Source organism: Leuresthes tenuis, unplaced genomic scaffold, assembly GCF_036924035.1.
Source record: "Leuresthes tenuis unplaced genomic scaffold, fLeuTen1.0.hap1 SCAF_5, whole genome shotgun sequence".
In the NCBI taxonomy this organism is placed as follows: domain Eukaryota; kingdom Metazoa; phylum Chordata; class Actinopteri; order Atheriniformes; family Atherinopsidae; genus Leuresthes; species Leuresthes tenuis.
The window spans coordinates 35,501,002-35,520,552 of NW_027325359.1; the positions used below are offsets into that span (position 1 = coordinate 35,501,002).

At 42.6% G+C, this 19,551-nt stretch overlaps 2 protein-coding genes across 2 annotated transcripts in view; one reads left to right on the forward strand and one right to left on the reverse strand.

Moving 5' to 3' along the window:
• Positions 1-1,579: 1,579 nt before the first annotated feature.
• LOC140307755 (protein-glutamine gamma-glutamyltransferase 2-like) lies at positions 1,580-15,818 on the reverse strand. Its single transcript, XM_072386747.1, has 15 exons — positions 15,753-15,818; positions 14,021-14,191; positions 12,318-12,548; positions 11,712-11,830; positions 9,125-9,253; positions 5,474-5,651; positions 5,101-5,227; positions 4,911-5,014; positions 4,553-4,695; positions 4,363-4,462; positions 4,101-4,246; positions 3,892-4,021; positions 3,638-3,798; positions 2,330-2,466; positions 1,580-2,185 (listed from the first exon to the last, which is right to left on the reverse strand). The coding sequence occupies exons 1-15, from the start codon at positions 15,766-15,768 to the stop codon at positions 2,002-2,004; spliced, it is 2,076 nt and encodes a 691-aa protein (XP_072242848.1). The 5' UTR covers positions 15,769-15,818; the 3' UTR covers positions 1,580-2,001.
• A 3,141-nt stretch (positions 15,819-18,959) lies between these two features.
• The window catches only part of LOC140307756 (cytochrome P450 2J6-like), a 17,868-nt gene continuing 17,276 nt past the window's right edge, over positions 18,960-19,551 (forward strand). The window contains exon 1 of the mRNA XM_072386748.1: positions 18,960-19,255. Within this exon, the coding sequence (XP_072242849.1) occupies positions 19,094-19,255 (162 nt within the window). The 5' untranslated portion in view covers positions 18,960-19,093. The remainder of the gene's footprint in view (positions 19,256-19,551) is intronic.

Sequence of the window (19,551 nt, forward strand, 5' to 3'; positions counted from 1 at the left end):
ATTCTGACCAAACAATTAGAGAAAAACACATGAGCGAACACTGCACGTCTGCATCAAACCCACAACCTTCCAGCTTCCTCTCTGCTGTGCTTCAGCTCTGCTTTGGAAGCCAGAAGTGATCGATCCTGATCCCACATACATATAAAGTTCTGTTTGATTAAAGTCACCCGGCTGCATGTTCTGGGTCCATTCCAGTCCACCCTGCTGATAGGAGTGAATCTTTTCCCTCTATCTCTAAGAAAACCTTCCCATAGCATCAGCGCTTTAATACTTTTGAGATTAATTTCAAGCTGCCTGCACAGAAAGTTTCAGTTTCCCTGATAATGTTATAATAGAAACTGGAGAAACAGTTATTTAGTCGTCTAACTTCCTGCTAAACAGTGCAGATTTTCTGCAAACCAGCACAAAGTTTTGGGCAAATTCTGCTCCAGAAATGAAAAGAAAGAGGGAATTTGCACTCATAAAGCATCACAGATTCTAACGGGAACGAATGAACTGTTGCTTTTCTCCGTAAATGCGCCGTAAATCAGGAAGTACCCCCACTTTCTTCAGTTTTTCACACACTGCTTCTGCATTTTCTCATTTTGTGCTGGTGGCACAAACCACGACTCAGACATAAAAGCTCGTGCAAAAATGTTTATTATCAGTATTATTCTATAAATCACTTTAAAATCAAAAGATGCAACAATACAATGTAAAAAATGCATAAATATTAGGATGAAATCTGAGGAAAAAGGAAGTTTATTGAACACATTTTTAAGAATAAGATTAGAAACAGTGCAAAAAGGTAATGAAACACATTAGTAGCTCTAATGTAATCACACTTTGGCTCAAAATGGGCAGCACAAAAGGACCAATTCTGACCAAACAATTAGAGAAAAACACATGAGCGAACACTGCACGTCTGCATCAAACCCACAACCTTCCAGCTTCCTCTCTGCTGTGCTTCAGCTCTGCTTTGGAAGCCAGAAGTGATCGATCCTGATCCCACATACATATAAAGTTCTGTTTGATTAAAGTCACCCGGCTGCATGTTCTGGGTCCATTCCAGTCCACCCTGCTGATAGGAGTGAATCTTTTCCCTCTATCTCTAAGAAAACCTTCCCATAGCATCAGTGCTTTAATACTTTTGAGATTAATTTCAAGCTGCCTGCACAGAAAGTTTCAGATTCCCTGATAATGTTATTATAGTAACTGGAGAAACAGTTATTTAGTCGTCTAACTTCCTGCTAAACAGTGCAGATTTTCTGCAAACCAGCACAAAGTTTTGGGCAAATTCTGCTCCAGAAATGAAAAGAAAGAGGGAATTTGCACTCATAAAGCATCACCGATTCTAACGGGAACGAATGAACTGTTGCTTTACTCCGTAAATGCGCCGTAAATCAGGAAGTACCCCCACTTTCTTCAGTTTTTCACACACTGCTTCTGCATTTTCTCATTTTGTGCTGGTGGCACAAACCACGACTCAGACATAAAAGCTCGTGCAAAAATGTTTATTATCTGTATTATTCTATAAATCACTTTAAAATCAAAAGATGCAACAATACACTGTAAAAAATGCATAGATATTAGGGTGAAATCTGAGGAAAAAGGAAGTTTATTGGACACATTTTTAAGAATAAGATTAGAAACAGTGCAAAAAGGTAATAAAACACATTAGTAGCTCTAATGTAATCACACTTTGGCTCAAAATGGGCAGCACAAAAGGACCAATTCTGACCAAACAATTAGAGAAAAACACATGAGCGAACACTGCACGTCTGCATCAAACCCACAACCAGAAGGCAGCTTACACTGGACTGACTTTACACCCACAGTTTCTCATTAGTCAGGCACCAGAATCTAATTTCCATCAGAAGTAACATAGAGATGCAAAGTTTTTGTGTGTATTGTAGTCCTGGAAGGTCTCTAACATCCATTACATTCAGACAGGGCAGCTGCCCCCCCCCACAAGCACTTTATCTTACAATAGAAGATGAAGATGAGCTGGTTTTATTCTTTTTAATCAAAGCCAGTAATCACAGGGATGTGATTTCTGGCTTTCTTGCGGACAACCAAGGTGGCGACTCCCTTCACGTCCCTCAGCCTGTCGGAGTCAAAGTCCACCAGAAGCTTCCTCACCCCGGTCCTCAGGGGTGAGAAAGATAGACTCACAGATACCTGCTGGCCTGGTGAAATGTCCCCACTGAGACAAAAGGGAGATAAGAAAGATTTTAGGAGCTGAGCTGAGGAGGAAAATGTGTAAGAATCAAGCCACGGGCTCACTTCTAATCCTTCTCTGTTCATTATAGGCTTCATTATAGGCTTCATTATAGGCTTCATTACTTACTCAACGTGGATCTGAGCAGCAGACAGCAGGCCGGCCCCCTCCACGGTGAACACCCCCCCCTTCAGAGGGGCTGGCAGAGGGTTGGTGAAGGAGATGTGGGCTGTCACTTGCTGCCACACGACAGCCTTCCCAGGAAGCTTGCAAAAGAGAAAACAGTCATTTTGTATTAAAACGGAGCACATATTACAGTGTATGTTAACGTCTTTATGTTCCTCTTCTTTTACTTTATAATGTTGTTAGTAACTGGATGGACTGTTTCAGTTGTAGCTCCTCCTTTCATTCACATATAAAGCTCTTAATGACCGAGCTCCATCACATCTTAAAGATCTCACAGTTGGATATTTCCCCAACAGAGCACTTTGCTCTCAGGCTGCAGGTTTCCTTGTGGTTCCCAGAGTTTCTAAAAGCAGAATGGGAGGCAGAGCCTTCAGTTATCAGGCCCCTAAAAGCAGAATGGGAGGCAGAGCCTTCAGTTATCAGGCCCCTAAAAGCAGAATGGGAGGCAGAGCCTTCAGTTATCAGGCCCCTAAAAGCAGAATGGGAGGCAGAGCCTTCAGTTATCAGGCCCCTTAAAGCAGAATGGGAGGCAGAGCCTTCAGTTATCAGGCCCCTAAAAGCAGAATGGGAGGCAGAGCCTTCAGTTATCAGGCCCCTAAAAGCAGAATGGGAGGCAGAGCCTTCAGTTATCAGGCCCCTAAAAGCAGAATGGGAGGCAGAGCCTTCAGTTATCAGGCCCCTAAAAGCAGAATGGGAGGCAGAGCCTTCAGTTATCAGGCCCCTAAAAGCAGAATGGGAGGCAGAGCCTTCAGTTATCAGGCCCCTAAAAGCAGAACGGGAGGCAGAGCCTTCAGTTATCAGGGCCCTAAAAGCAGAATGGGAGGCAGAGCCTTCAGTTATCAGGCCCCTCTCTGTGGAACCAGCTGCCAGTTTGGCTTCAGGAAGCAGACACCCTCTCTACCTTTAAGATCAGGCTGAAACTTTCCTTTCTGACAAAGCTTATAGTTTAGAGCAACATGTGATTATGATGCTATAGACCTAGAGTGCTGGAGGACTTCCCATGATGCAATGAGCACCCTGTCTCTACCCTCTACTCCCCTGTATGCACATCATCGCTGGCTATGATTAGCTTTGTGCTAACTGCAGGGGTCTCTGGAGCTTTTACTGCACTGTTTCTTCTCTGTGTTTTATGGCCGGGCCTCTTTCTTCCAGCCATCCTATCTTAGTCTCATTTTGTGAGAAGTTTCTTCATGTAAAGGGAGATAAAATAGACTTTCCCTGCATGTAAAGTCTAAACGAGGTCCATCCCACCTGTATGAGGAGCTCAGGCATGCTCAGTAGGATGTCAGCCACAGCCATGATGGGGTCATCCTCCCCCTGAGCCTCGGCCAGGGCTTTCACCCTGATCAGATGATGCTCTGAGATGCACTTGGCATAGTCCTCATAGTGCAGACGCAGCACTTTTTTGTAGGCTGAACACACAGAGACATACGCAGAGGTTAAAGTATGCAGTGAGACACAATGTCGGCATCAGAGGACTTCGTGGGTTTCTGTGAGATGCTGACCTCGCTGAGCTGGCACTGTCACGTTAATCATCTGCCTCTGACACTCCCCCCGGTGGAGAGAGTTGTAAGTTACAGCCATGGCCAGCAAAGTCAGCTGAACTTGGGCATCTTCACCGCCTTCATTTTCCACCTGCCAACAGAGCAGATTCACCATCACAAAAAGAACAAATCACGAGAGAAAGAACAGCTACAATCTGAGCTCTGCATACCTCAGTAATCACATCGAAGTCTGTTCCGAATACAGGCCTGGCATGCTTGACTCGAAGCCTGAGTCGCCCTGGTTCTGCACTCCCATTGGTCGGCTCGGTGACCCGGCGGCCCGCCTTCTCATACACTTCTCTCTCCTTCTCTGAGCCTGTGGAGAAAACAACGATCCAAGACTTTCAGGCTTCTTAGCATCAGTAAATGTGCCACACTGAGCTGGAAATGATCCCAGTCCGGCCGCTCCTCCTGCTCTGCCCTCCGGCTGACCTTCAGGATGCTTGTAAAGCAGAGTCACGTCTTCTCTGACGTCGCCGTAAACACTTTTGGTGCTGATGTTCCTCCCCACGCTTCTCTGATCCACGCTGATCTGTAACCACAGCAGCCTTCGTCATCAGATCTGCTGAACTGTGTTAAAGGCGTCACCTTAAACTCCTGGAACAGCAGAGACAGCGAACACCTTCTCCCGCCGGCCGTCTGCTCGGACCCTCCAGTAGATGATGTCAGCGTTCACCTCAGCGAAGATAAACGCCGCGTCGTACTTGACTCCCAGATTTCCCTCCTTGATGGCCGTCACAGGACACGGGCCGCAGCGAAACTCACCTGAGGAGCAGATGTTGGTTCATTTTAAAGGCTTTGCTTCCTCCTCAGAGAATCCACTCAGGGGCAGAAAGCAGCTGGTTTCAGCTGGAATCATTCAGTTTGATTATCAGCTTAAACCAGCTTCCATCCAACGTTCAGCTGTCAGGATCAAATGGATGGTGGCCAAAGAGTTAGAGGCGGGATGTGAGTTTAAAGGTTAAAGGTCAGGACGGTACCATCGCTCCGTTCCTGAGGGGTTGGGTCCAAAACCTGCCAGCCGTCATTCCCTTCTGGGAGGTCATCTCTCCTCATCCAGGACTCCACCCAGCAGTGGAAGTTCCTAAAAGCAGGAGGAGGGAAAAGACATCACAGAAGATGAAATAAGGTGAGGTCCTCTGCCGAATAATCAGGTGAGTGTGATCCTACCAGCTGCTGTCCTGCTTATCTGTGCTCTCAAAGTTCTGCAGGAAGTCTATGGAGAGGTTCCCGTCAACGTCATGGGCTGAAGAGAAGTTGGTGATGAGGCGAGTCGGGATTCCAAGGCAGCGCAGCACTAAGAGAAGATCACACATCAGACCGGTGGCTCTCTGAGTGTCTTTCATGCATCTTTTAAATCTGGCTCCTTCATGGGCCTCAGGCTCCTGCTCCTGCTCACAATGTTTGCATTTGATCTGAAGGGTTTCCAGTACCGGACCCTTGGAGCGACACGCTGTAAAGCAGAGTGGTTCTGATGGACTGCAGTTCCTCAGGGGAACCGCTGAGCTATCCTCTGCAGCAGCAGGACCAGGGAGAGTCTCACCTGTGCAGGCGACAGCAGCAAACACCCAGCACTGGCCATATCTAACAGCTCTGGTGCCGGCCTGGCTCCACTCTCGGAGGATCGGCACGCTGCCGGTCCATCGGTGCGGTGCGACTCCATCAGAGTACGGTGGCTGCCAGCGCCCAGCTAACACCCCCCTGTCGCCATTAGCGTTCACCTGCACAGGTGGAGGAGAGGCTTGAGACGTTTGTGTTAAAGACTCAAGTTGTTACAGCTGCTTTCATGAACTTCAAACTGCTGTTAAACTGCTGTTAAACTGCTGTTAAACTGCTGTTAAACTGCTGTTAAACTGCTGTCATTAAACTGCTGTTAAACTGTCATTAAACTGCTGTTAAACTGTCATTAAACTGCTGTTAAACTGCTGTTAAACTGCTGTTAAACTACTGTTAAACTGTCATTAAACTCCTGTTAAACAGCTGTTAAACTGCTGTTAAACTGCTGTTAAACTGTCATTAAACTGCTGTTAAACTGCTGTTAAACTGCTGTTAAACTGCTGCTAAACTGCTGTTAAACTGCTGTTAAACTGCTGTCATTAAACTGCTGTTAAACTGCTGTTAAACTGCTGTCATTAAACTGTCATTAAACTGCTGTTAAACTGCTGTTAAACTGCTGTCATTAAACTGCTGTTAAACTGCTGTTAAACTGCTGTAAAACTGTCATTAAACTCCTGTTAAACAGCTGTTAAACTGCTGTTAAACTGCTGTTAAACTGCTGTTAAACTGTCATTAAACTGCTGTTAAACTGCTGTTAAACTGCTGCTAAACTGCTGTTAAACTGCTGTTAAACTACTGTCATTAAACTGCTGTTAAACTGCTGTTAAACTGCTGTCATTAAACTGCTATTAAACTGCTGTTAAACTGCTGTTAAACTGCTGTTAAACTGCTGTTAAACTGCTGTTAAACTGCTGTTAAACTGCTGTCGTTAAACTGCTGTTAAACTGCTGTTAAACTGCTGTTAAACTGCTGTTAAACTGCTGTTAAACTGCTGCTAAACTGCTGTTAAACTGCTGTTAAACTGCTGTCATTAAACCGCTGTTAAACTGCTGTTAAACTGCTGTTAAACTGCTGTTAAACTGCTGTTAAACTGCTGCTAAACTGCTGTTAAACTGCTGTTAAACTGCTGTCATTAAACTGCTGTTAAACTGCTGTTAAACTGCTGTTAAACTGCTGTTAAACTGCTGTTAAACTGCTGTTAAACTGTCATTAAACTGCTGTTAAACTGCTGTTAAACTGCTGTTAAACTGCTGTCATTAAACTGCTGTTAAACTGCTGTCATTAAACTGTCATTAAACTGCTGTTAAACTGCTGTTAAACTGCTGTCATTAAACTTCTGTTAAACCGCTGTTAAACTGCTGTTAAACTGCTGTTAAACTGCTGTTAAACTGTCATTAAACTGCGGTTAAACTGCTGTTAAACTGCTGTTAAACTGCTGTCATTAAACTGCTGTTAAACTGCTGTTAAACTGCTGTTATTAAACTACTGTTAAACTGCTGTCATTAAACTGCTGTTAAACTGCTGTCATTAAACTGCTGTTAAACTGCTGTTAAACTGCTGTTAAACTGCTGTCATTAAACTGCTGTTAAACTGCTGCTAAACTGCTGTTAAACTGCTGTTAAACTGCTGTCATTAAACTGCTGTTAAACTGCTGTTAAACTGCTGTTAAACTGCTGTTAAACTGCTGTTAAACTGCTGTTAAACTGTCATTAAACTGCTGTTAAACTGCTGTTAAACTGCTGTTAAACTGCTGTCATTAAACTGCTGTTAAACTGCTGTCATTAAACTGCTGTTAAACTGCTGTTAAACTGCTGTTAAACTGCTGTTAAACTGCTGTTAAACTGCTGTCATTAAACTGCTGTTAAAATGCTGTCATTAAACTGCTGTCATTAAACTGCTGTTAAACTGCTGTCATTAAACTGCTGTTAAACTGCTGTCATTAAACTGCTGTTAAACTGTCATTAAACTGCTGTTAAACTGCTGTCATTAAACTGCTGTTAAACTGCTGTTAAACTGCTGTTAAACTGCTGTTAAACTGCTGTCATTAAACTGATGTTAAACTGCTGTTAAACTGCTGTTAAACTGCTGTTAAACTGCTGCTAAACTGCTGTTAAACTGCTGTTAAACTGCTGTCATTAAACAGCTGTTAAACTGCTGTTAAACTGCTGTTAAACTGCTGTTAAACTGCTGCTAAACTGCTGTTAAACTGCTGTTAAACTGCTGTCATTAAACTGCTGTTAAACTGCTGTTAAACTGCTGTTAAACTGTCATTAAACTGCTGTCATTAAACTGCTGTTAAACTGCTGTTAAACTGTCATTAAACTGCTGTTAAACTGCTGTTAAACTGTCATTAAACTGCTGTCATTAAACTGCTGTTAAACTGCTGTTAAACTGTCATTAAACTGCTGTTAAACTGCTGTTAAACTGCTGCTAAACTGCTGTTAAACTGCTGTTAAACTGCTGTCATTAAACTGCTGTTAAACTGCTGTTAAACTGCTGTTAAACTGCTGTTAAACTGCTGTTAAACTGCTGTTAAACTGTCATTAAACTGCTGTTAAACTGCTGTTAAACTGCTGTTAAACTGCTGTCATTAAACTGCTGTTAAACTGCTGTCATTAAACTGCTGTTAAACTGCTGTTAAACTGCTGTTAAACTGCTGTTAAACTGCTGTCATTAAACTGCTGTTAAAATGCTGTCATTAAACTGCTGTTAAAATGCTGTCATTAAACTGCTGTTAAACTGCTGTCATTAAACTGCTGTTAAACTGTCATTAAACTGCTGTTAAACTGCTGTCATTAAACTGCTGTTAAACTGCTGTTAAACTGCTGTTAAACTGCTGTTAAACTGCTGTCATTAAACTGATGTTAAACTGCTGTTAAACTGCTGTTAAACTGCTGTTAAACTGCTGCTAAACTGCTGTTAAACTGCTGTTAAACTGCTGTCATTAAACAGCTGTTAAACTGCTGTTAAACTGCTGTTAAACTGCTGTTAAACTGCTGCTAAACTGCTGTTAAACTGCTGTTAAACTGCTGTCATTAAACTGCTGTTAAACTGCTGTTAAACTGCTGTTAAACTGTCATTAAACTGCTGTCATTAAACTGCTGTTAAACTGCTGTTAAACTGTCATTAAACTGCTGTTAAACTGCTGTTAAACTGTCATTAAACTGCTGTCATTAAACTGCTGTTAAACTGCTGTTAAACTGTCATTAAACTGCTGTTAAACTGCTGTTAAACTGTCATTAAACTGCTGTCATTAAACTGCTGTTAAACTGCTGTTAAACTGCTGTTAAACTGCTGTCATTAAACTGCTGTTAAACTGCTGTTAAACTGCTGTTAAACTGCTGCTAAACTGCTGTTAAACTGCTGTCATTAAACTGCTGTTAAACTGCTGTTAAACTGCTGTCATTAAACTGCTGTTAAACTGCTGTTAAACTGCTGTTAAACTGCTGTTAAACTGCTGTTAAACTGTCATTAAACTGCTGTTAAACTACTGTCATTAAACTGCTGTTAAACTGTCATTAAACTGCTGTTAAACTGCTGTTAAACTGCTGTCATTAAACTGCTGTTAAACTGCTGTTAAACTGCTGTTAAACTGCTGTTAAACTACTGTTAAACTGCTGTTAAACTGCTGTTAAACCATGGCTGTGATCGTCCTGCTGACGTAAACCGGGTCAGATCTGCGCTCCACGTCCATCTTTGAGTTCTTCAGAGCATCTTCGGAGTTGTCCAGGACTTCAAAACAGACGTCCATCACAAAGTCCTCAAACTGAGAGACAGAATCAAGAAGGGGAAGCGTTAAAGAACAGGTTGGATGTTGAGCTTTTTGCAGCAAACGAATGGTTTATCATGGTTGTTTCCCACTGGTTGACCTGTGTGGATGTGAGCGTCACATCTCTTCCTGTCTCTCTGCACAGTCCTTCTAAAACAGCACATTATGGTGAAAGAGCGACATCCACTTGGGCCAATGGACATAACCTCAGATTCTGTTTGACCTTTGGACCCATGTGCACCAGACTGGACTGAATTACATTTGATGTTTTTCATGGTTTTGGTGCCATCTATGGGACTTGTTCCAGACTCAAAGACATCCACCAAGATTTATGGCAGTTAGCTCAAAGGTCTGTGAGTAATGGACCATTTTCTTCTGGGCGTTTGGCTTTGCTTTGATCAGATTATGGTTCAGAATGAGCTCCAGATCAGGAGGACCAGCGGTGAGGAAAGTCCATTCTGCAGCTTTTTGTCGACTCTATCTGAGGCGTGTTTGAAGCCCTCTGAGGGTCGGCTTTAAGAAGCTTTTGGTCTGAAGACAACATGCTTCATGATGACTGAAACAAAGCTCAATAAGTTGAGGCCATTTTCATGTTAAGAAATCTTAAAAAAGGGTTCAAATGGGAGGAAATCACCAAAAGTTGTCTTGAGATCATGCAGCAAATAAGAAATGTCTGTATTTGTGCTATTTGTGACATTATGTGAAGCAAAGCCATCTTCAGTCGTGACCATTTCTACCCTGAGCTCCTGACTGTGGCGTATTTTTAGAAAAGACTGAGCATCTATAGAAAAAACAACCAGGTGCTGTGATTTTCCTGTATTTCAGGTGATGGATTGGATTCTGCTGGCAGTTTGTCTTCCTGTCTGTCCTCCAGCGAGCTGTGAAGGGAGGAGCTCTTGTTTGTGTGGTTTGGTTACATTCTGACACGCCTTCAGTTATCAGGCCCCTAAAAGCAGAATGGGAGGCAGAGCCTTCAGTTATCAGGCCCCTAAAAGCAGAATGGGAGGCAGAGCCTTCAGTTATCAGGCCCCTAAAGGCAGAATGGGAGGCAGAGCCTTCAGTTATCAGGCCCCTAAAAGCAGAATGGGAGGCAGAGCCTTCAGTTATCAGGCCCCTAACAGCAGAATGGGAGGCAGAGCCTTCAGTTATCAGGCCCCTAAAAGCAGAATGGGAGGCAGAGCCTTCAGTTATCAGGCCCCTAAAAGCAGAATGGGAGGCAGAGCCTTCAGTTATCAGGCCCCTAAAAGCAGAATGGGAGGCAGAGCCTTCAGTTATCAGGCCCCTAAAAGCAGAATGGGAGGCAGAGCCTTCAGTTATCAGGCCCCTAAAAGCAGAATGGGAGGCAGAGCCTTCAGTTATCAGGCCCCTAAAAGCAGAATGGGAGGCAGAGCCTTCAGTTATCAGGCCCCTAAAAGCAGAATGGGAGGCAGAGCCTTCAGTTATCAGGCCCCTAAAAGCAGAATGGGAGGCAGAGCCTTCAGTTATCAGGCCCCTAAAAGCAGAATGGGAGGCAGAGCCTTCAGTTATCAGGCCCCTAAAAGCAGAATGGGAGGCAGAGCCTTCAGTTATCAGGCCCCTAAAAGCAGAATGGGAGGCAGAGCCTTCAGTTATCAGGCCCCTAAAAGCAGAATGGGAGGCAGAGCCTTCAGTTATCAGGCCCCTCTCTGTGGAACCAGCTGCCAGTTTGGCTTCAGGAAGCAGACACCCTCTCTACCTTTAAGATCAGGCTGAAACTTCCCTTTCTGATAAAGCTTATAGTTAGGGATGGCTCAGGTGAGCCTGAAACATCCCATAGTTCTGCTGCTACAGGCCCAGCCTGCTGGGGGAGCTCATCTGTCACACCTTTCCTCACTTTGCTCTCTTTTCCCCCTGTTTAATTTCTCAAATGATTTTATGTCCATGTGACATTATTGTGGTTATTAACTTGTGTTTCCCTGTTCCAGCAGGTATCCTTTGAATGGTGTTATGGTGTTTTTCCCCCTCTTTTCCCTCTTTTCTGTCTTCTCAAACCCCAGCTGGTCGAGGTGGATGGACACCCTTCCTGGTTCTGGTTCTGCCAGAGGTTTCTTCCTGGTTCTGGTTCTGCCAGAGGTTTCTTCCTGGTTCTGCCAGAGGTTTCTTCCTGGTTCTGGTTCTGCCAGAGGTTTCTTCCTGGTTCTGGTTCTGCCAGAGGTTTCTTCCTGTTAAAGGGAGTCGTTCCTTTCCACAGTCCCTCAGGCTCAGGACGGGAGATTGGACTGAAGACCAGTTTCGGTCCAATCTGTTGGTTTCCTTAGCTCGGATATTATTTTTGAATTGGCTCCATATGAATTAATTGGATTATGATTACAATGAATTGAATTCCAATTGGCTTGAATTGGACTTTATTACTTAAGTGCCTTGAGATGACTGTAATTGTTGTAATCTGGCGCTTTATAAATAAAGCTGAATTGAATTGAATTGAATTAAATGCTACCTGGCCATAATTCCAGGGAGTGCTGCTGATGTGATCCCAGGTCCCCGTGTAAATGAGTCCATCTTCATTCATGATGTACTCCGGGAGCAGACTCTCATCAGGCAGGTGCACCGCATCACCTGAGAGACGCACACAGACACACAAACCACCAAAAGAAGCATTGAACACACATGGAAATCCCTGCTTTTGTGCCCTCGATGCTCACAACAACAAACAGCATCAGATCTGAAGCAGCTGGTGAGAATTCCTCCGGTTCCTGAAGGCCTCACACGAGCTGCATGAAGCAGCCGGGGGATGAGGAGCGTCCCACACACACTCAGCCGGGCTGAGCTGTGGCGGCCATGTTGTGCTGTTCACAGCTTCATCATGAGAGGAGCTGCAGGTGAGAGCAGGAGCCCAGCTCCTTCTGGTTTTCAGGGTGAAATGTGTTTAAATTGGAATGAATGTGTGAGAAAAACATGCAGCGGCTGCTGCTGAGTGAACAGAAACATCTGAAGTGAAACTCTACAGAGTCAAAGTGTCCAGAGCTGCAGGAGAAAGTTAAACAGTTGAGTTTGTGACTGAATCAGAGCGGTTGGAGGAAGCTGAGTACAGCTCCGTCTTTACCTTTGCACCAAGGGTTAAACAGCAGGTGGAAGCTGATTCCATCCTTTTTAGCCACCATCTGTCCGTCAGGTGACATCACCAGCACAGCCAGACGGTATTGGCCGATGGCGGCGTCTGCTGGACTGTGCAGAGTCAGCAGCAACTCATCCTGGGCCCCCTGCTGGTTAAACCACCACCTGTTTCCGGCTCCACGCTCTCCCTGGAGCTTGATCACCACCTCGTCTCTTTTACCTGAAGGAACAGAAAGAGTCTGGATGAGAATGAGAAAACTCAACAGGAAAAGAGAAGCAGCAGGTCTTGGAGAGAATTTTGTGCTCCGTGAATGAATAAATTAATAAAATACAGAAATTAATTATTGTTTCCAGGTCTGATTCAGACCTCATTTCTTTATATTTGATATAAAAACATGAAATAAATTATATAAAACAGAGAAAAAAAGTCCTAATTCTTTACATATTTCCATAAAAACAGGAAGCAGCTGCAGAGATTCACTGAAACATGATAAAACATGAACATAAACCCAGAATCTGAGGCAGAAACAGAGTTTTTTATCAGTTCTCAGCAGCTTTAAAGTGAATATCTGGTCAAAACATGCTGTACCGCCCGGCTGCCACAGGGTGGCGCCACATCCTCAAACCTGAGGGAAGAGTTCTCATCTTTACTGGAAATAAAATGAAATGCCATTCCAGCCAATTCTGAATACTTTAATTAAATGCAAAAGGTTTTTATGAGAATGTAACATGAAATAAATTATATAAAACAGAGAAAAAAGTCCTAATTCTTTGCATATTTCCATAAAAACTGGAAGCAGCTGCAGAGATTCACTGAAACATGATAAAACCTGAACATAAACCCAGAATCTGAGGCAGAACCAGAGTTTTTTCTCAGTTCTCAGCAGCTTTAAAGTGAATATCTGGTCTGAGCTCCTTTATTCTCCAACACAGCCTGAACCCTCTGAGACCAGCTTTCTGTCATTTCTTTAAGGAGTCTTCAGGAATAGTTCTCCAGGCTTCTTGAAGGACATCCCAAAGCTCTTCTTTGGATGTGGGCTGCCTTTTGTTCCGTTCTCTGTCAGATGATCCCACACTGCTTCAATAATGTTGAGGTCCGGGCTCTGGGGAGGATTCATCCCTCCATAAGACCTGTTGCCACTGATTTTCAGTCCACTTCTTGTGTCATTTGGCACAGCTCAGCCTTTTCTCCCTGTTTCCCTTCCTTAAGAACGGCTTGCTGAAGCTGCTGCTACCAGGGTGGATTCTTTTTTTCTTAAGTTGCTTTTATTTCTTTTCGACATCACTGTGTTATAAGTTCTTGGTCCTGGAAATGTTCTTGAGATCATCTCTGACTCACAGGGACATTTGGACTGTAAACTCCTCATTATTATTGCTTCAGATAAAGGAACGATTAATAATCTCTGTTCTCGGAGCATTATTTCATGTTTTTAAATGGCTTGATGTGTGAAATGATGATAGCAAGTTGTCATTCTTCAGAAATGGTCATTTTAATTTTAACACGAGTGCTTCTGGATATTGTAAAAGTAACAGGGAGAAAACAATGCTCCAATCCTCGGGATCCACTGCAGCTTCAGGGTTATATAGTTTATGATTACTGGGGAATGGGGTAATTATGCTGCTATGATTATCATGACTCCTGTAATCAGTGTTCAGCTCGTTAATGATCTGTGGAAACAAGTCTGGACTCACCCAGGTGTAGAACCAGTTCCAGGTGGTGTTCGGGGGGCAGAGAGTCAGAGCCCTGCACAGCTATGGAAAAAGGATGACCTCTGCGCACAATCAAGCGCTCCCCATCGATCTCCCTGGTGCGGTGAGCCAAGTTGTTCTCACGACTTCTGAGGTCCACGTCAACAACCGGTCCTGATAAAAAACAACACAAAGTTCAACTCTGCTGCCAAATCAAATATTGACCCTGAGCTTGAATTCAGTTGCAGAACTCCACAGATTAATATGTTGGGTGTAAGGTCACCATCTTCCACCTGTGTGGTCTGTTTAAGGACTAGTCTAAGGACTAGTTTAAGGAATAGTCTAAGTAATAGTTTAAGGACTAGTTTAAGGACTAGTCTAAGGAACAGTCTAAGGAATAATTTAAGGAATAGTCTAAGGAATAGTTTACGGAATAGTTTAAGGACTAGTTTAAGGAACAGTTTAAGGACTAGTTTAAGGACTAGTTTAAGGAACAGTTTAAGGACTAGTTTAAGGAATAGTTTAAGGAATAGTCTAAGGAATAGTTTAAGGACTAGTTTAAGGACTAGTTTAAGGAATAGTCTAAGGAATAGTTTACGGAATAGTTTAAGGACTAGTTTAAGGAACAGTTTAAGGACTAGTTTAAGGAATAGTCTAAGGAATAGTTTACGGAATAGTTTAAGGACTAGTTTAAGGAACAGTTTAAGGACTAGTTTAAGGAATAGTATAAGGAATAGTTTAAGGAATAGTCTAAGGAATAGTTTAAGGACTAGTTTAAGGAATAGTTTAAGGAATAGTTTAAGGAATAGTTTAAGGACTAGTTTAAGGAATAGTTTACGGAATAGTTTAAGGAATAGTTTAAGGAATAGTTTAAGGAATAGTCTAAGGAATAGTTTAAGGAATAGTATAAGGAATAGTATAAGGAATAGTTTAAGGAATAGTCTAAGGAATAGTTTAAGGACTAGTTTAAGGACTAGTCTAAGGACTAGTTTAAGGAATAGTTTAAGGAATAGTTTAAGGACTAGTTTAAGGAATAGTTTAAGGAATAGTTTAAGGAATAGTTTAAGGAATAGTCTAAGGAATAGTTTAAGGAATAGTTTAAGGAATAGTTTAAGGAATAGTTTAAGGAATAGTTTAAGGAATAGTATAAGGAATAGTTTAAGGAATAGTCTAAGGAATAGTTTAAGGACTAGTTTAAGGAATAGTCTAAGGAATAGTTTAAGGAATAGTTTAAGGAATAGTTTAAGGAATAGTTTAAGGAATAGTTTAAGGAATAGTATAAGGAATAGTTTAAGGAATAGTCTAAGGAATAGTTTAAGGACTAGTTTAAGGAATAGTTTAAGGAATAGTTTAAGGGATAGTTTAAGAAATAATCTAAGGAATAGTTTGAGGAAGAGTTTAAGGAAGAGTTTAAGGAATAGTTTAAGGACTAGTTTAAGGAACAGTTTAAGGAATAGTTTAAGGACTAGTTTAAGGAACAGTTTAAGGAATAGTTTAAGGACTAGTTTAAGGACTAGTTTAAGGAATAGCCACTTTTGCTTCCCATCTTCATAAAAAGCTGCTCTTGCATTAGTTGCAGGAATGAGGATGGGTCATCTCACACCCAGATGTCGCCTCGTACATCAGCACATTTTTCACACGCTGAACAAACCCCCACAGAGTTTTCCAAACGGACGCCACATAGATAGAAGCAGCTATGAACAATAAGCACTCAGAATGACAGACGATCTCTTACTGTGGTGGTTGGCCATCGCAGGTCTTCTTCTTCTTCTGTCAAATGCTACTCGGAGTGTCCTCTTATTGTCTGTATTTATACAGAACAAAACTGGCCCTCCCTCCTCTTTGACACACTCACCCCTAAACACTCCGCCTCACCTCCCTCTGTGACCCCTGACATCACTTCCCAAAAAGCTGGACTCCTCAGCGGGTGTGTGTACTCTGGGGAGGGATTTCTCATCCCTCTGAGACACTGGGTCTTTGTGGCTGTGGATGCTGCCGGAGGTCATGAAGAGAGAATATGTGGTAGAAAAAAAGCAGGTGACGTAAGATATATGATGTGTGACTTTGCATGTGGCTGATGAGCAACCAGAGCAACCTGTGTCTGGGTCCTGGTGTCGTTTGGATGGTGGTATATCTAACCCCACTGAGCTTGTTTTTGCTTAAAAAGATGTTTAAAAGCCATCTAAATCATGGTTCCTGGTCTTCAGCGGAAGGAAATGCATGTTTTTCATGGATCGCTGAATGAATGAACCAATTTTAGAAACTTTCTCCATGGAATTACCTATTATTAAATACCTGTTACTGAGAATAAGACTGAATTTTTCACTTGATTTTGTTCCAAACATAGTGATCAGTTGGTGTCTCACTCTGTGGCCTTCGGGGGAAAAACTGAATGCAGAGTTTCGGGAATCCATCAGAGTTGAGCTGCATACAAACAGGATAGAATCTCTTTGTTCCTGCACAGGAACAACAAGAATTAAATGGATGAAAGTGCGCTTAAAGGTGCCGAATGAGCCGAAATGCAGACGGAGGATTTCAAACTGTGGAACTCAAACAGCAGGAAGTGAAGTTACTCAAAGCACCGAATGTCTCGTGCTTTGTTGTTCATTTTCAGCTGGACTGATCTGTCTTTGTGACTGTTCGACTCACCTTTTATCCCAGACTTTAAAGCAATGAGTTCTGCCTCATTTTATATAAATATTCAGAGCTGTTACTGAAGAAACAACCGACTAATTATCATTAACATCACTGAGACATAACGTATGATTATTGACTTTCTCAGACTTATTGATTCAGAATCTCTGTGAATAATTTCTGAGACCAGATAAACTTCATCTTAATGTTGCTTTATTTGAAAGAAATGACAGCTAGTTTACACATGTCAACATCTGGACCTGTGGAAGATGAATTATTTAACAAACGTGTGATTATATGATGAGTTCTAAGAAATCAAATCAATTTAACCAGTTTAAACACAATTAGTTTAATTCATGTCGAGGGTTTCTGATCAAACTCAGAGCGAAAAAGGATGAATATAACTGTCAGATATTCAAGTTGTTCACAGGTTTTACAGATTTTTCAAGCATAAGAGCAACAAAAGCGCTTTAGAGCTCTAAAAGCATCTAAAAAGAGAAAAAGAGGAAACTGTTTCACAATAAAGTGAACAGTGAGCAACATGCAGAAATATTCCAACAAAAACAAACCATATCAGCAGTAACCATCTACAGTCCAGAGAAAGAAGGGAACAGCTGTGAGTAAAGTTAAGTGTAAAGCTAGGCTAGGCTAGGCTAGGCTAGGCGAGGCTAGGCTAGGCAAGGCTAGGCTAGGCTAGGCAAGTTTATTTAGAGCAGAATTCGTACACAAGGCAATTCAAAGTGCTTTAAAGCTACATAAAATCAGAAGAAGGCAAATAAAATCATTCCATAAATATAAAAACCAATCATTAATTAATTAAATTAAAAGCTCAGAGTGCAGATAAATACTTTCAGCTGTCATATGCACAGCTAAATAAGCTGTTTTCAGCCTGGATTTAAGACTTTTCCAGATTTTAGGAGCATAAACCTTCACAGCTATCAATAAGATTGTATTTTAGAAACGTCATTGGGTCACTTCTATCTTGCTTTCTTACAGAAAACACCAGGTTTTCGGTATCACTCGCTTATTAGCACTGTATTTTCTGATCATATCAAGGCTTTGCTGCTTTCCTGTTCACACTGTGGCTTTAAGAAGAAGAGCAGGCATGTTGCAGAGTAAATATGTGCATGTTTGGTGGGAGTGCACCTGACTGGAAATCAGAGTTTGTGTCAGAGCTGTGGAATTCTGTGACAGCCATGTTCGGGGAAACAAAGTCTTTAAGTGACCGCAGCATCCGGGTCACACTAAAGTGACAAGTTGCCCTTTCACCTTCTTACTTCCAATGCTGTAAAAGCACATTTTACACCATTTCATCAGCAAATTATGTTCAAACTGTGGATGTCATCTTTGATTTGTTTTCTATAAAAAAGGATCTGGTAAAGTCCTTATTCCTACCCCCCCCCCAGACTGAAAAATGTGTTTAATTTGCTGCACTCCCACCTCTGAAAGGTATCTGGCTCCTTTAGCTGCTGTTATCCTTATTATCTCTTCCTGTTCCAGGGATGAAATGACATCCCAAAGGAGCACAATCTGCAGTAAGTTTATTTTCTCTTATTGATTAAGAGATAAAATCAGGTGAAAAATTAATATACACCCTCGGCCCTTTCTGACAGCTTGAATTCTTTCACCTTTGCTAATAAAAAACAACATTCTTCATCAATCGGGTTCCAACGTTGGTGCTCAGCAGCTGCAGAGCAGCTCTGTGGGATGGAAACTTGTCATGGACCATCACCATCTGAAGGTTTGGAGAAACAGTGGGACATTTGCAGGACCTTCTCCCCTTTACTGCTGTTTCTGCGCTCGGTTCTATTCCTCTGGTCCTTTACATCAGCCCATATCATCAGTGATGGAAGGAGAACAGAGTCCACCTGAACACCTCCTCTGGTCCTTTACATCAGCCCATATCATCAGAGATGGAAGGAGAACAGAGTCCACCTGAACACCTCCTCTGGTCCTTTACATCAGCCCATATCATCAGAGATGGAGGGAGAACAGAGTCCACCTGAACACCTCCTCTGGTCCTTTACATCAGCCCATATCATCAGAGATGGAGGGAGAACAGAGTCCACCTGAACACCTCCTCTGGTCCTTTACATCAGCCCATATCATCAGAGATGGAAGGAGAACAGAGTCCACCTGAACACCTCCTCTGGTCCTTTACATCAGCCCTATGGCCAACAAAATGCATTCCTCAGAGTGATGAGATCAACACAGCAGCCGTATATCTTAACTGCTTGAGCAGGCGTTCAGCAACCTTCCACCTAAATGTTAGTGATAACAAACACGCATTAACCCTCATTGGTTACTCTTGGAAAGCATCAATCACCTTTAACACAAAGGAACAAAGTCCCCAGCCAGAGGAGGCGGAGCTAACAGCTGAGCAGAGCCTTCCTTTCACTGCCAGTCAGCCAGTGTCTCCAGTTCAGCTGAATCCTCGCAGCCATGTTTGTGACAGCAGTCCTGTTATGGCTCTGTGTTTGGTTCATCATCCTCCAGTTTAAATGTCGGAGGCCCAAGAGCTTCCCCCCAGGACCCCCCGTCCTGCCCTTTCTGGGGAACCTCCTGGACTTCAGCCCAGGGAACCCCTTGAAAGACTTTGAGAAGGTCAGAAATGCTGCACTATGTCACCTTGTTCCTAAATTCTTAAAGCTGGGGATGTCGCTGTTAGTGGTGCTAAAAATTGGGGGTAAATGTGAGAAACATTTTGGGATGTTGCATTTTTAAAAAGTGAATGAAACCTGTCAGCTTTAAAATGAAAAGCTTCGTAAAAGCAGCACTTTGCACTGCATTCATGCAGGAACACAGACGGCAACATAGAGATTTAACTGCTGCTTTTCCTGAAAGCCCAACAACACTTAAAGCTGCAGTCATTTCTGCAGAAAGTAGATTAGAGTATTGAT